At 31.9% G+C, this 17,562-nt stretch overlaps 2 protein-coding genes across 2 annotated transcripts; one reads left to right on the top strand and one right to left on the bottom strand.

Moving 5' to 3' along the window:
* Window positions 1–1,987: 1,987 nt before the first annotated feature.
* On the bottom strand, window positions 1,988–9,775 carry LOC134694632 (coiled-coil domain-containing protein 103-like). Its single transcript, XM_063555673.1, has 4 exons — window positions 9,640–9,775; window positions 4,752–4,926; window positions 3,977–4,115; window positions 1,988–2,400 (listed from the first exon to the last, which is right to left on the bottom strand). The coding sequence occupies exons 2-4, from the start codon at window positions 4,910–4,912 to the stop codon at window positions 2,008–2,010; spliced, it is 693 nt and encodes a 230-aa protein (XP_063411743.1). The 5' UTR covers window positions 4,913–4,926; window positions 9,640–9,775; the 3' UTR covers window positions 1,988–2,007.
* Window positions 9,776–11,522: 1,747 nt separating this feature from the next.
* On the top strand, window positions 11,523–17,141 carry LOC134695246 (venom prothrombin activator pseutarin-C non-catalytic subunit-like). The gene is made up of 7 exons (XM_063556464.1): window positions 11,523–11,627; window positions 12,251–12,362; window positions 12,736–12,941; window positions 13,398–13,541; window positions 15,285–15,546; window positions 16,249–16,407; window positions 17,022–17,141. The coding sequence occupies exons 1-7, from the start codon at window positions 11,625–11,627 to the stop codon at window positions 17,078–17,080; spliced, it is 945 nt and encodes a 314-aa protein (XP_063412534.1). The 5' UTR covers window positions 11,523–11,624; the 3' UTR covers window positions 17,081–17,141.
* The last annotated feature ends 421 nt before the right edge of the window (window positions 17,142–17,562 follow it).

Genomic DNA, 17,562 nt, shown 5'->3' with positions numbered 1-17,562 from the left:
TGTCCAGCTTTCTGCGACAAAAGTCGCAGGCTAGACAATAAAACGTTCAGATGTTTCATACTTTTCATACAATTCAGTGGTTTTCCTATGTTGATGTGTTACATATTTGTTTTTCATTCATTTTATGGACATAACTTAGGCCGTTAGTTTTCATGTTTGATTTGTTTTACAGTTGTAATCTTTCATAGCAGACTGGGCTTTGCTAATTGTTGGAGGCTGTAGGGTGACCTATATTTATTAATTTCTGTGTCATCAGGTGTCTTGTGGACAGTTGTTTCATTTGCAATAACACAAAATCGTCTCTTTTTTATATTCATTCAACCTTCTGAAATATTACACTTAAAGTAAATAATAATTTAAGCCACAGACGCTGGATCAGGAGAGACAACAAAGATTGCAATATTTGTGAATTTTTTTTAGTTCCCAAGCCTTGAAAAATAACATAAAGTATGGCAGACTGATATCACCATACTGCAGGTCTGTAATCTGGCAACAAATAAATTATCTGTATTAAAATAATCCAGAAATATAGGGTTTTTAATTAACTGTTTACACTGAGATATATCTGTCCTTTTTAATTATTTGATATCGTAAATGTTTCAATTAAAATAGCAATATTTTTTTAATCAATGATGTACGAGGCGAAACAATCTACATGGAAATGATGTGTGCCAATACTAATACAATGTCTCATTAGCAATCACACCAAATTTTCTATTTTATATCTCATACAACTGTATACCAAATACCACTGAAATCTCTTAGGTCGTAACGTTTAAACAAACCTTAACAAACATTATTTTACTTGTAAACTATGTACAGGTTTCAAAGTCAATGAGCCAAAATAAAGATGTGGCGGTTATATGATCTCCATGGAAATAAACTGACAAATGCCAATAAATTTGCATACCATTGACTTAACAATAGTGGTTCATCTTTAACTGACCTAACCACAAACTAATACATGTAAATTAAGAAAAGCATCAAAGTCAATGGACCATGACTGAGGGAGGTTGGGGGATAAAAAAAAACCTCCATGAAAATTAGATACCCCAATGCTTATACATGTACAATTGCATACCAAATATCATTGACATACCACTAGTGGTTCCAATAAACTGATCCATCACAAAAAAATACATGATAATGATGTATACTTAGTCTTATCGGGGCCTTTGATAGCTGACTATGCGGTATGGGCTTTGCTCATTGTTGAAGGCTGTACGGTGACCTGTAGTTGTTAATGTTTGTGTCATTTTGGTCTTTGTGGATAGTTGTCTTATTGGCAATCATACCAAATCTTCTTTTTTATAAGAAAAGTTTCAAAGTCAATAGATCATGACTGAGGGGAAAGGGCCAAATAAACTCCTTGGTAAGGATGTTGGAAAAGTGCCAATGCTAATACAACTGCATACCGATATCAGTGACCTACCACTAGTGGTTCACCATAAAATGGACCTAATCACAAACTAATACATTGTTGACACCTTTGTATTTCTTTTTGACTTCGTCACAGCGAGACAAAAGTACAAATGAAAATCATGCTATCAACTCATTCTTAAAACGGAAAACTTATAAGAACAAAATGATGAGAAGATATGATATTGACCTTGACCTATAATAACCACATTATCTGAAGCGATTTCATTGAAAACTGAAGAAGGAATTGATTAAACAAAACTTGTACCTGCTTCAATAAATGTGGCAGAAATAAACTATTTCTAAATACCAGTTGCTAAGAAAAAAAGGAGAAAAATATAATTTAAGATTGAATTCAGTGTTGATTGAAATTACAAACACCAGCCCCCTGTTTATTGGAATAAAAATATTTTTTACTTTAAATCTACCAAAAATAGTTAGATTCACTAATATTGCCCATAATTTTACCGTTATGGACATATACACCTCCCATTCAAAGTGTAGTTCTGTCCCTGCTGACAACATCACACATATTCCATGTGGCAATTAATTCAATCTAAAATACAAATTAAATGATAAAAAATAAATTTATTTTTGTTTTAGTTGATAGACTTCAGACAAACTGTTCAGTTTTGCTGTCATTTCTTCATTGTCTTTAAATGAGGTCCTTAATTTATCAAATAATGTATGACACAGGTCCTTTTCCTGAGAACTTAAGAATTGTACTGATAGTGAAAATCGGTTTGTCTGGCTAAGTCCTTCAAGTATTTGCACAACTTTTCCATTGTCACTTTCAACTATTTTGTTTTCAAGTGCTTTAACGATATCACCCAGAAGTCCAAAACTTATTTCTGTCTTGAAAATATTAGCTAAGTTGTCTCCACCAATACTGAGGAGATATATATACTGTTCCCCTAGGGATTTCAAATAACGTCTCCAATACTGTACAAACTCCTGGCCTGTTTTTGGAATATTTTTGTTCTGAAATAGAAATGAAGAAAAAGTTATTATAATCTTTTAAGATGCTGCAAGTACTCTCTTATCTGTTCTTAGTGGCTTTTTGTTTTTGGGGATTTATAAGTACCAATGTCCACTTTTGCTTTGTCTTTTTGTTAGATGTATTTCAATTTGTATTTGCATCTAGCAGTCAAAAACTGTGAGTATTTTTAGACCTGTACTTAATGTCTTTTTTTTTATGATGTATAAGTTTCCATCAAAGTGTAATGGGATAGCAATGTTTCTTTTTCATTATTAAAATTGAAATTTTGAAAATTTGAGACATATTTAACAGGGTGTTGGATAAATTATCTGTGGATTGAGGTAGAACCCTACAGAAAGTCAAATGTGAGATGTGTTTAATCCAGAGACACAGAAACTGGAACGAGTCAAAATTAGCAATCATTGTTGTGAGAGGTACATTGTTCATCAGAGCCAGTCAACATGGATCAATTGCATAGTTAGGTCTTTAAGCTGGGAATACAAATAGGTATACATGTATCAGATATAAGAATACATTAATAGTATTTCAACACTCCCCCAATAGTCCAGTCAATCTAGCATAAATTTGACCCTTACCCGAAAGTAATTGCAACAGAAGATTTTTAAGTTTTAATCTTTAGCATTATACCCCAAATATACACAGAAAAAAGTCCCATAAAATCTAACTTGAGGAAGATTAAAAAAATAACCATTTAAATTTCTTGTGGAGATTTGTATTGAAAAGGGAGATAACTCTTGCAAAAAAGGCAGAAATTTCAACAAAAATTGATAGAAAATTATAATTTTACCGATTCTATTCATCAGAATTTGTTTAGCGGTCTTTAGAGTATACCAAACAACTCTAAAGGTATTTTCATATATTTTATCAAGCTATAATCTAGATTTCGTAATTCATTAGTTGATCATTTATTGAATTTTTCAACATGTCAAGGTAAAGAATCTCAAATTTAATCAAATAATTAAGCATGTATTCTTCTTAATGTGGTTTAAAGTTTCTTTCGATAAGTAAGTTGCTGAAAAAATATAATATACTGTTATAAACAATACCAAATGTTAATAAAAAATTTTCAAAATGGTTACAAAGCTTCAAATTTGCAATTTCTTTAATGAAAAATGCACGAAAAAAATAAAACTACCCATAACACTTTGGTTTTGTACATTTCATGAGCAGAAGATTAAACAATTTGGTCAAACTTAAACATATAATCCCACCAAAGTATCATACTTTACACAAATTTCAAGAAAATCAACCAAAAACTGACTAAAAAAAGACTAATTTTTGCAGAGTTATCTCCCCTTTCAATGATAATTTCCATAGGAAATTAAAAATGCTAATCTTGGGTTTTCCTCAAGTTAGATTTTATGGGACTTTTTTCTGTGTATATAAAGGGCATAATGCTATAGATTAGAACTAAACTATTTTCTGTTGCAATTAGTTTGAGGTTAAATCTTAGTTTGACTGGACTACAACCACATTATTCCAACTAATAAAAAACAACTTGCAATAATTTCTGAATTACAGTAATATATTTTTTCATTTGATTCAATATAACTGAACCTTATCAATTTGTCCCTTTTCTGACTGTTCTGTTTCAGACTTTTTAGCTGCAGCAACATTCCAAGGTTGATTGAATTGAACACTCTCCATTTTGTCACCTTTCTCCAGTGGTTTCAGATGTGAAGCCTTGACAATATCTCTAAAATATATTATAACTCATAATATTAACAAGGAAATCATAGTTTTCTTAACCTACATGTAGTGCAAGAAAGAAGCTTCAAATTTGCGAAGAAAAACTAGCTTTTCTGTTAGTGTGAGTGGATAAAGATTTGTACTTTGTATTATGATTTTTTTTCTTGTAATTGCGCCAATCAGAATGAGATTTTTTCTGTTATACATGTACCAAGTTAACAAGAGGTTTGAGTGCTTATAATCACATATTATATATGTCTGTTCTTAGTCGAGAATCTATATACCTATCCAAGTTTTTGCAATAATAACAAGAATGAGTCCCCAGTACACGAATGCCCCAATCGCAATATTATTTTCTATCAGTAGACCATGACATTAGGGTAAAAACTCTAATTTGGCATTAAAATTAGAAAGATCATATCATAGGGAACATGTGTACTAAGTTCGAAGTCGGTTGGACTTCAACTTCATCAAAAACTACCTTGAACAAAACTTTAACCTGAAGCGGGACAGACAGAGGAACGGACGCACAGACCAGAAAACATAATGCCCCTCTACTATCTAGGTGGGGCACAAAAATTTCTCATCATAATTCACAGTACAATGTATAACGATTTCATTTACAATGTATAAGTTTACAAACCTAAATTCATCATAAGTCGCTACTTTTTGATGCACTGCTCTAAACTTAGCATCGTTTTCCCTCCAGTATCTCTGATCAGCATCCACAGCAGCATGTAATTCTTTTTCTAACTTCTCAAAGTTGAGGGATTCATCATCTCGTGATTTTGGTTTGTCAGCCATTTTAATGAAGTAATCTGAAATGAAAATAGGAGTTATAGTTTTCCAATGAGATGTTCATTTTTTTCTTATGAACTTCCCCTTTTTGAATTTGCCTAGAATTATTTTATTTTTTTGTTTGATTATCCAGACAACTGTCATGACTGTATTTACTAGGCTCTAAGCATTAATGTTATAATTATTACGATCAAATTAAGGTGCTTCAACGGTTCCCCTTTACAACTGGTAATTGACTCTCCAACTATAGCATGGCATCTATGACTTAATCATCTTGATGGGGAAGAACAGGTCTCAATTGCTTTAGTCTTAAATCAAAGAGATTATTTTTCTTTATTCTATATATTTTGAATCATTATTCACATTTGCCAGCATTCTTTTTTATCCTATCTGTCCCTCCTGTTAGATTATAAAAATGTAGAAAACAAAATGTCTAAAATGTACATACCCAGTGTAGATCTTTTAGTGGGGAATGTGATCATTTGTAAATGAAAAACAATTATATATTTTATTGAATTAATCTGACTGTTACAACTACATTACATTGTATATACAGCATTAGTTTTGTTTGATATAAAATAAAAATTAACTTAGCAATATCAGGGGAGATAACTCAATTTATATAAATTATAAAACTAATTAACAATTTCAATAACAACCCCTTACATGCCTAAGTCAAGAATGACAATGCAACAAGCTGTCCTTTAGTTTCCAAAATTGATTTTTTTTTTAATATTTTGGTAATGGTATAATAGGGCATAAATATGGGGGATCTTTTTTTACACTCTCAAATTCAAAGGTCATCATGGACTGGTATCAACATCAGGTCATGGACTGGTATCAACGGCTTGCAGCATCAACAGTTGTTAAACGCTGAAGAAAATTTTGAATGACAAACGTTTAAAATTTAAAGGTTTAATAATTTCAATGTCTTGAATGTCTTTAAATACAATGAAATAGCAAACTTCATAGTACTGTAGTGAGTGTACTATGCAACATACATCTTTCTATTCTGAATGTATCAATTAGATTGTAAACTATACATTAGACCGTTGGTTTTCCCGTTTGAATGGTTTTACACTAGTAATTTTGGGGCCCTTTATAGCTTGTTGTTTGGTGTGAGCAAAGGCTCCGTGTTGAAGGTCGTACTTTAACCTATAATGGTTTAATTTTTAAATTGTTATTTGGATGGAGAGTTGTCTCATTGGCACTCACACCACATCTTCCTATATCTATGTAGTTAGGAAATGAATTTAAAAGAATTACAATACAAAATTTCTTCAGATTATAAAATTGCAGTTAATATTCATGAATTTACTTTTTAACTTGTAAAGTGATGATTCAATATTATTGATAACTGCTGTACTCATGTCATTTGGCATGACATACATGACATAAGGTTCTAGTAAAAGTCTTATTTTGTACATGTTTAAGAATATAGATTTGCATAATTTTAAAAATATAATAGCATGTGTTCCACTTTTTCATTTTGTTTTTGAACTTTTTTCTTTGAAACTTGATCGAGTTGATTTAAATTATTTTTTTAATTAATCATTAGCATTTGCTGAAACCTAATTAAATAATGCAATCAATCTTTCTATCTTGATCAAGTGTTCTATTGTAAGGTGTGTTGATGTACCTGTACATGCTGTACAAGTGATAAGCGATCATAGTCAGATATATATTACACAGGGCTTTACAACTGTAACAAGGAGGACCCTCTGTATTACAATAAAACAGCTTAAGGGCTGTGCAAATACATGTACATGTAATTCATTTGAATTGCTAAGAAAAATGGCATCAGCTCAATGCATCTTGAGAATTGAAAAAAATTTGGACAATAGTGTTGGTCATTTGAGGATGGAAGAAGATATTTCAACAATGACAGGGGTTATCTGACGGTGGGGGATGATATTTTAATAACAGCAGTGCACCATCATAATATAAAACAGGCAAAAGAGATCTGTCTGCAACAGGAATCAGACAGAAAAAAACAAAATAGTCAATATCCATCTTGCTGCAAGATGTTTTGCAGAGTTGCATTTCATATGCCAGAAAAATAAGACTGCTCAACGTTTGTGTTGTGACATACATGTACCAAACAATGACGTCATGCTGTTATGACCGTTACATAAATTTGAGAGCCATTGTAGAAAAATATTCCACTTTTCAATTTTCTGTCTTTTATTTTGAAAGAGGTAAAGCAATAATGAGAAGGTTGCATCAATGCAAACATTGACATACATGTATGTGTCCCTCTGGCAGCAAGAGGGATATATGAGTCTGGTAAGGAGGAACCCTGAACACATCATCCTATCATAAGGTATTATTTAGGAAACTCTTATTAGCTTGTAACTGACATTAGTGAAATCTGTTTGTGGGACTATCTCTAAGTTGTGCTCACATGAGGGTTTGTTACAATTTACCAGTTTAATTATCTATAGGAACCCCCAAAAATAACGCGATTTTTTCTTGGTTCATATGGATAGCAACAATTGTATTATGATATTTCTCCACTCGAGACATTTAAATTTTAATATTTAAAGCATGAGGCTTGTCCAGCTTTTTAAACTATTAAAATTTAACTGTTGAGAGTGGAGAAATATTGTAATACACAAGTTACAGTCATGACAGTTGTGGAATTTGTTTCTCTTATGATTTTTATCCTTCCTTTTCCATGTTTTCAAAGATTTGAGGAAAGTTATTTTACAGTTTTTTCATGATGTCACAATAAGAAAATTCAGAAAAAAACAAGAAAATTTAAATCAACTATTTGCTGAGAACAGATTTTTCACTAGAAGAGAAATATTTTTCTCACACTGGTCAGGAAATGTGAAAATAGCACCAAAATTAGACAAATTGTAACAAACCCCTGTCATGCCTGTGCTGATTGTACATGTAAGCCCAGGTTGAAATCTTGAAATGTGATTTTCTTTTCCCAACTTAATTTTGTATGTCATGTGTATGAACTCAGGCTCTTATTCTATTCATTGGATGGTTGACTATCGAAATGCTGTTATGGTATATGGAAAGTCAACTTTGCATTATCCAATAACAGTAGAAAATTCAATAAAAATAAAATTCAGGAAATTTCCCGAATTTTTCATTGTACTAATGAACTCAAAATCGTTCAATTTTTTTTATGTCATGTTTTGAAATCCCAGACTTGCGTAGAAATCCACAATGTACTTCCTTTTCAGGTCTTGTTTGTATGAATCTTTCAGTAAAATATATATATTTATCAATCTAGTATAAATAGGAAGGAACGCAATACCAATTTTATTTTCAATAATTCCTTGATATTGAAAAACGTTACCTGATGATCGGTAGGTCTTTTCACCACCGAACACCCCAAAAGTTCATTATTTTGTCTTTTATCGTTATGAATGTGAATTAAATATAATATTCAAGTTATTAATTCAACAATTCAGAAGATTAAAAGTCCAAACATCTACAGAAAACCGAAAAGAAAAGTCTTATAACACCCCACTTTTTGAACTCCGCTGACTCTCATGGACACCTCAAATATACTTTTTTCCATTTTTTCTTCGTCTAACTCTTTTATAAAGTAGTTGTACCAATAAAAAAAGAGAAAAATATCAAAATGATTTTGACAAAATCTAATCAATGAACAGAGACCTAGGATACTTGAACTGATTACTACAATTATTATAAATATATTTGAATTTTATGACACACACAATGTAATCCAGAAAGTGATGAATCTGGAGACGTTTTTCCTCATATTGATTTTCGATTTTAACATAGAAATGATGCCCATAAAAATCGAAAAATTGTTTAATTATAAGTAATTTAATTTATTTTATCGTTTTATTGTATACTATCATAGTTTTTCCTAGTGGAAGGTGGTTTTAGAGGTGTTCGGCGGTGTTCGGTGGTGTGCAGTGGTGAAAAGACCCACCCACCTGATGATAACGTTTCTTTGTTCACAACTAAAATCCCTAACAACAGAACCAAAATCGGAAACGTTACAGTAGTTCCGTTTCTATTTTTTAACCGTATTTAGGTTACAAAAAAACAATTCATACAGACTTCGTCCCCATTCACAGGTAATGCCTGCCTCATATTAGAAATCTTTAATCTTTGTCGTGATGACAGAGTAATCTCTATTGTAAATTATACTCTCTTGTAAAATTATTATCACTAATGTAGTTTCTCCTTTGTACTTAGATATTGTAGATAAGTAGCAGGAGAAAGATGAACTTTAAAGTCAGTTAGATAGGTCAAATAGGGTTTTTGCAGATCGCCTAGGCTTAATATTAAGTTTTATAAATAGAATTTTAATAGTATAAAGACAATTTTTATCTTTTACATATAAAAGGATAAATAAATATCAAAAACTGTGAACTGTGTACATAATCCTCATAGTGTATATATATTGATGGATTGATATTCTATACTGTTGCGGTGGTGGAACTATTTTTATTGTTTTACTCCATATAACGGAGGTGTGCCTATATTGGCAGAAATTCATAGGATACAGATACAGATACAGATACAGATGGCGCTTTAAAATATTATAGAATCAATGTATGAAGTGAAAACAAAATTAAAAAGTGGTTAATCATGTTAATAGAAACAATTCAGTCAAGTGCCGGTGTGTCAGAACCTGTCAACAGGTAAACATGACAATGGAAACCTCTTTTGTATCTGTATCTGTATCTGTAGTGGTACGTGAAAAGAAATCACAAAAAAAATGCCCTTAATTTTACCTTATGTTGTCTTTCACACTATTGTTTAGTATATTTATAAAACAAAACTGTTGATAGAATGTACGAATACTGTCCTTTTCTCTTCAAAACATGAGTAATATTTTTTTTAAATTCCAAGCGTCCTTATCAACAGGCTAGTCTAGGTCAATAATGTGCTTTAATAAAAATCATTAACGGATTTGGCAACGGGTATTTTCCGTATTCTTCATACCATATTCAAAACGGCAATTTAGTGAATTTGTTGCCGGCGCTGAAAAATAGAAAATATTATTGACATGATTTTGCAGGTAAGCGTATGCTAAGTTCAAATTTATTTTGCTTCAAAAGCAAGTTAATTTTCAACATTTTTGAAGCTATCTGATTGACTTTTTTTTATAATAAATGTTACTTTTTTTTTTATCTTTTTTGTTCAGTTACACACAGTTAAAAAATGCCGATGACATTTTATATTCTTATGCATACATGTAGCACTTCAACTATCTTTGACTGATTTTAGAAATAATTTCCTTTGCATGTTTAGATATGATTTCACTGCAACAAAAGTATTATTATTTTTTTGTTTGTTAATGGTTATTTTTACATTGACTGATGATATATGTTTTTAGACAATCATATGTATCTAAAGTATTGTTAGCTGTTTTCTTGTTTATTGCTGGTATATAAAGTAGTAATTATTTGATTCTTTTATGTTAACGGTGCGGCATATTTTATAGTAGGCACCCGGTCTCTTAAAAAGCGCCCGGGAGCACCCTGAGTGATCGCCCGGGAAAAGAAAAAACGGCCGGAGAAAGGAAAAGCGCCCGGGAGAAATATATAATAATATTTTAAAACAATAAATGTTTTCTTGAATAAAAAAAAGTAAATCATTGCTTGTTTTGTCTAAAGTGTGTATACATATAGTGACTTAATCAATTACATCTAAGATTTGATGGTCAGTTCTTTATAATCAGTTTAATGATCTTTCATCTTGTTTAATGTGACACTTTATACGATACATTAGTTGCACAGTTGAACTGCAATAGCATTTATAAGTTTATCCAAATAATCTAAGACCATTAATCAATGCCTTACATAAATTAAGAACATGTTTATAGCTCGATCTTGTGAGAAACTTTATCATATAATTGGTCAGTTATATTTGAGTAATAGCTTGCAGTAGCATGTTGTTTTATAGAGCTGGGATTTAGTAACGTTTTGTATTGGAAGTTATAATTGTGAACCTTCAAATATATTATATATATACATGTACTTTTATAAGACTTTAAACATGTGAACATTAAAGAGACTTAGTTCAATTATAACAGTGACTTTATGGTGGCATATATACAATAGCTAGTTCCCGACATTAACGGGCACACAAGAAAGCCCCGTTATTATACTATAGATACTGGTGTTGCACTTTTACATTTTAGATTTCAAAATTGTATATATTAAGTAAGTGATGTAAGCTCGTGCAATATAAAATTCTACACGGGACAATATGCATGCAATAACCCTATAATACTTTACTATAGTATGTGTGTAATTTTTCACGTCTGGTTGATATTTTTTTACCGATTTGGCATGACGTAATACACAGTAAAGATCAAACAAGAGCCACGACAATGTTCCTGACATGAGATAACCAATTTCGAGTCTTACATGGATACACTGGATCCTGTCATTTTTTATGGGGAATTTTCATGGGTTTATTACTATTGGTGTATGTCTTTTGCTTTAAATTCTTTGTATGGACGAGGAGTTTGAAAGGCGACTTTTTATAGAATTGCTGCAATCATATGAACTTCTTTTTCTAGGCCTAAGTTTTAAAGTACTTATTTTGAAATAATATTCTGTTTCTATAACCCAATTTCATTACAAGTTTATCTAAAATCATGCATGACGTCTATAGTAAGTCCTGATAAGAAACCTAAATGACAACACTGGAGAGATTTGTAGAACGTAGGTGTGTGTATATACGCTGACAATCTCTCAAAACTTTAACTATGGTAAGCTTTGAAAAGATTGTCCAGGAAAACCTAACGCATTTTTGTTTTCAATTTCGTTTCTCTAACAAAGAAATATTTTGAAATTTTAGCATACGTAAGTTAAACCTGTCAGCTTTTTTTTTTAATTTTTAAACTAATATTTCTACAGCTGTAATGTCTTTTCTTTATGTGATTGAAGTAATGTCACTACCGATTTTTATATTCATGAACTGAGATAATGCACTATGTACATAGTTGTGTAGTCATACCCGTAGCCAGGGGTGTTCGGCTGATTCGCACGAACACCCCCTCCCCCCCCCCCCCCCCCCATGAAACCAACAGAAACCAAATTGTGACTGTTAAAAGTGAACGTTCTGTTCAAATTGTGACTGTTAAAGTCGAGTTCATGAGTCCAAATAACCCCCTTGGAAATTCCTGGCTACGGGCCTGGAAATTATAAAGAAAACCAACGACCCAAAGTTACAACAACAAAAAGACCACCAAAAAAATACATCATGACATAAATAATCGTAACTATATACAACTAAAACTGAACAACACAAACCAATCCATAGGGAAAATAATTCTTGATTAACTCTGGGCATAATCTGTTAATGACTTTCCCAACATTTGTTCTTTTGCAGAATTATATACGAGTTAGATTTATACTTTGCATTAGTGTTCTAACATTTAGCACAGCTGTAAGAAAAACATTCCTCCACAAACGTTTTCTACTTGCACATGACCAAAATAACGGTAAGATTTGAATTATTGTATAGTACCTCAAATGACTAACCCAAAAACAAATGTATCAACAAATTAAAACTTTTTCGAAAGCGAATTTACATAAATACGAATAATTAAACCTTACATTTTCAGACACAACTTTAATTGAAATGTGGCTTTTCTAAGGAAAATACTTTCGTTTATTTTTTTTAATGTATGGTCAGCATTTAAAAGAAAAAGATTCCACTAGGGAATAAACAAAGAAAATATTGACAGTTACTTATTTGAGCATCTGTCGTGTTTCACTTAGAATAAAATAAAATACGACATTTAAAAAAAAATGTTAAAACATACAAAAGATTTTTTCTAATAAGTTATTGCGTCTTTTCTTTTTTAAATTCAGCTGGTAATTGTGATGCGGATATTCTAAAAACTCATTATAATGACTTCATCATCCGATCATCAAGTGAACTTTACCATGGTGATACAGTACACGATTTTAGTGTGTCAAGGGGACTGATTGACTCTAAAGAGTACAGCAGCAGTGATGGAGTGACACATATGGGATCGTGGTCTGCTAACTTTAATAATTTCCACCAATTCATAGAGGTATTATATTTGATTGGGTACATGTGTAATACAAGATTCGGCAGAAACAGACGTTAGCATTGATTGGATACAAAAAAAAACTTACCTTGTCTTTCTGAATGTCCACCAAACATGTTTTAATTTGCAAACAGTTGATGTTTACACGGGTCGTGAGTAAAAAGTTTTTTATCAAACAAGACGTTTATCTAATTACGAAAAAAGTTACCAAGTAGAATATCAAAATCAGCAATTAATTATAAAAATAGATGAACCATTAAAATATCGAATATGGTTTTAAATTTCATGTGTGACAATTTTTCTGTTCGTTAGGGCAAGATTGATTTTTTATTATTTAAAACTTTACATTGACCTTAAATTTTCGGAATTCATATGGGTACTAACTGCGCACCACAAGTTGCACACTTATTTCTTTTAGCTTCGAAAAATATGGAATACATTTCTTTGTTTTTCTTTTAGATAAAAATGAAGAAAAATTTCAACTTAACAGGCATAGTTACGCAAGGTAGATATGGCTGCTGCCAGGAATGGGTCGCGTCTTATCGCATACTTTATAGTGATGATTGCAACAGTTGGCGGGCACTAGATAGTAAAAGCGGCGCGGTAGGTAGATTCATAATACATATAGGGCTTTTTCATCTTAATTCTTACATACATCATGAATACATAGATAACTCTCTGTGTTGGTGCCAATCGTCATTGATTGACTTATTTATTCCCCTTAAATCTACAAATCAAATTCATTAATTGTTCATACAAGCAGCAATCTATATGTACATCTCGCTGCAAATGTTTGCACCTGTCCTAAGTCAGGAATCTGATGTACAGTAGTTGTCGTTTGTTTATGTAATATATACGTGTTTCTCGTTTCTCGTTTTGTTTATATAGATTAGACCGTTGGTTTTCCCGTTTGAATGGTTTTACACTAGTAATTTTGGGGCCCTTTATAGCTTGTTGTTCGGTGTGAGCCAAGGCTCCGTGTTGAAGGCCGTACTTTAACCTATAATGGTTTAATTTTTAAATTGTTATTTGGATGGAGAGTTGTCTCATTGGCACTCACACCACATCTTCCTATATCTATTCAACTCATTGATTTGTATATCTTCGTCGACTTAACAGCATTTCAAATCATCCTCTTTTTCTACCAAGTTTTCGTTCTTTCTTATGATATGAATATTTTAGAAAAAGTAAAATTACAAAAATACTGAACTCCGAGGAAAATTCAAAGTGGAAAGTCCCGAATCAAATGGCAAAATCAAAAACTCAAACACATCATACGAATAAATAACCACTCTGTCACATACCTGACTTAGCACAGGCATTTTCTTATGTAGAAAATGGTGAATTGAACCTGGTTTTATAGCTAGCTAAACCTCTCACTTGTAAGAGTCCATTTATATCCCATTCCATTATATTGACAACGATTTGTGAACAAAACAAATAGCCATAATAGGTAAACATGAAAAAATATACAGCAGTCAACATTGTGTTTTAGTCTTAATCACTAAAAAGACGAGCAAATATGTAATATAGAAGCATAAAATGACATCTAAACCAAACACATAAGCGAACATTAAATAAAAGAATACACAAATTTGCCAAAGTACAATGACGGGATGTATAAGTTCAGAGCCACGTCAAATATGTTACTAAGAAACATAAAAAAAGGCCTATAAACAAAGCACAAAGCAAAAATTAAAGACAAGCAACAAATAAGTTTTACAATAGCACAACAACGAAATTAATAGTTGGCGAATTGTTCTAATATGAAAATGAGATTTAATCTATTTATCGTGAAAAAGTCGTCTTCAATTGTAAGTCTGGTACATTCGATAACTATAAGTATGTCGAAATGTATTATTGAATAGTTTATTGGTGTATTTCGTTGTCCTGTATGTTCATGCATTTTTTTCAACTGTAGTCCTGTCATGTAATGTTGTAATTTTAATGTTATAATTAACATTTCCATAAAAGCGGGAGGTTTGGCTAGCCACAAAACCCGGTTCAACCCACCATTTTGTTTCGGAAAATGTCCTGGACCAAGTCAGGAAAACGGCAGTTGTTATCTCATAGGTCGTTTCTATGCGTGTTGTATTGTAGTTTGTTTTTTGTGTACTTTAGTGTTTCTGTGGTTTCGTTGTTTTCCTCGTATAGATGATGTATTTCCCTCGCTTTTAGTTTGTAACCCGAATTGTTTTCTCTTAATCGATTTATGACTTTCGAATAGCGGTATATTACTGTTGCCTTTATCTACTGAAAACCATAAGTATGGGTTTATATATGTCAGGAAAATATCTATAGTCCAGTTGTCTTCGTGTATTTAAAATTCATTTGGATTTTTCATAGCTCTTTACAGGCAACTCCGACGAAAACACAAAAGTAACCAATACGTTTGACGAACCTTTTGTTGTAAAATGTCTGCGTATAAATCCAATCAAATTTCATAATCATATATCAATGAGATTCGGGTTGATTGGACACCCAGTGCAGCCCGATGGTTCCTGCAGTCAGCAGTCGTCTGCTTCATCGTCTTCGCCGATTAAAGTAACACAACCATCTACAACAACTTCACAACCACGAAAAATAACAACATTACAGACAATGCACGGTAAGACAATCTCATCTGGGAAATTGTTGTGATTTCGATTATTTTGTCATCCTAATTTTCAATTTTGTTGCAAGCATCATCACATCTAATTTTCAAGGAAAATCACATCCGGGGACTAATTGTGGTTTAGCATTTTATTATCAAATTTTTAATTATGTTTCAAGCATTGTCAATCTGATTTTCATGTTGTGTATGTACTCTCAAATAACATTAATTTTGTCATTCCTTCTTAAGGAGGGTTTTCAATTACAATCTATCAAATATTACCTTTATAAAATTAAGAATATGTGGCATGACTGCCTATCAGACGCCATTCCATCAGAGACCAAAGTACGTACAGTTTGACAAAGTTAGGTCACCGTACCAGTGAAGGGTGAATAAACTTTGATAAAAGGCACAAAAGACAACAACAAATACAAATAATTTTCTTGACTAACTACATTGCCTTTATCAGGAGAGAATAATAAAATAATTATGACGATAGGACGAAACATACAATGAAGTGGAACAGCTCTCAAGTCAGTTATTTAGTAGAAAATCTCTTTGTTTGGACAGTGGTTTTTCAAAATGTATGAATGACATAAATGATGTCCATGTCATCATTGCTTAAAAGCCGAATTTGTTTTTATTAGAAAGTTCAATAGAACTGTCTTTTTTTTATATTAAAGCTACAATAACTTGCCCATTTTCTTTACTTTATAGGCACTGGTAAATGTCAGAGCTCACCATGCATTAACAATGGTATATGTAGAAATACACAGAACAGTTACCAGTGTTTCTGTCCAAGCTCAGATAACGGTAGAATCATATATTCAGGAAAACAATGTCAGATCGTACTGGACACATCGAAAATAGGAAAAGGTAAATGTACAAAAACTTATCAGACAGATCAGGTTTATAAATTAGTACACCATACCTGCATTTCGCTCATTTAAAACACAGAAGTGATGCTCAAAGTAAACCAGTCAGTATGCCAAAAAAAAGGCTTTGAAAACCGAAACCAAAATTACGAATTATCTGCCTAGGACAGATATGGCAAACACTACCTAATGGAAAGAACAACCTTAGTGGTTCGAATAATTGAACATTTCGTGTGCAACTAACTTAATTAGAGAAAATGTACATATAAATGATATTTGTTACAGTATGTCAGCACCAAAGTGATGACTACTTGTCTGTTGACACCTGTTAAAAAAGGTAAAATCACAAAAATACTGAACTCCGTGGACAATTCAAAACGGAAAGTACCTATAATCAAATGGCAAAATACAGACATTTTTGTTAGAGAGAATGGTAAATTAAAACTGGTTTTATAGCGCTTAACCTCTCGCTTGTATGGTAGTTACCGCAAAAAAGATGTGTGAAACGTCCAGCAGCAGTGACATAGTGTTTCTGTCCCCATTTTATTATAGGAGTTCAGTATAAACACAATATATTGTGATTAATATATTTTAAGAATGAGCATTTTGTTTCAGATTCAACAACATTGCCAACTACAATGATCACGGGATGGGTTCATATACCTGGACGATAAATCTTAGAGGATAATTGATTGTTGCTATATATCTTTTTCATTTATTGTTTTGTATATAAATATGGCTGTTGGTTTTCACTTTTTAATTGCGGGTAAGCTCATTGTTAAAGACTTTATGCTGACCAGACTATAGTTGGATACTTCGACGAACTTTGGTCTCTGGTGAAGGATTGTCTCATTGGCAATCATAACACAATTTGGTATTTTTTTTATTATAACGTTTGAACCACGTAGTTTAAAAGAGGGACGAAAGATACCAGAGGGAAAGTCAAACTCATAAATCGAAAATAAACTGACAACGCCAGTGCTAAAAGGACAAACAGACAAACAATAGTACACATGACACAATATAGAAAACTAAAGAATAAACAACACGAACCCCACCAAAAACTAGCGACGTCATATTTCTAACCATCTTAACTGAACCTTTTTATTGTTTTACGTGTCATGGTACTTTTCTATCCCAAATTTATGTATTTGGT

The sequence above is a fragment of the Mytilus trossulus genome, chromosome 13, assembly GCF_036588685.1.
Source record: "Mytilus trossulus isolate FHL-02 chromosome 13, PNRI_Mtr1.1.1.hap1, whole genome shotgun sequence".
NCBI lineage: Eukaryota > Metazoa > Mollusca > Bivalvia > Mytilida > Mytilidae > Mytilus > Mytilus trossulus.
Note: the sequence above shows the minus strand (reverse complement) of the source record. Positions and strands in the feature narration are given on the sequence as shown.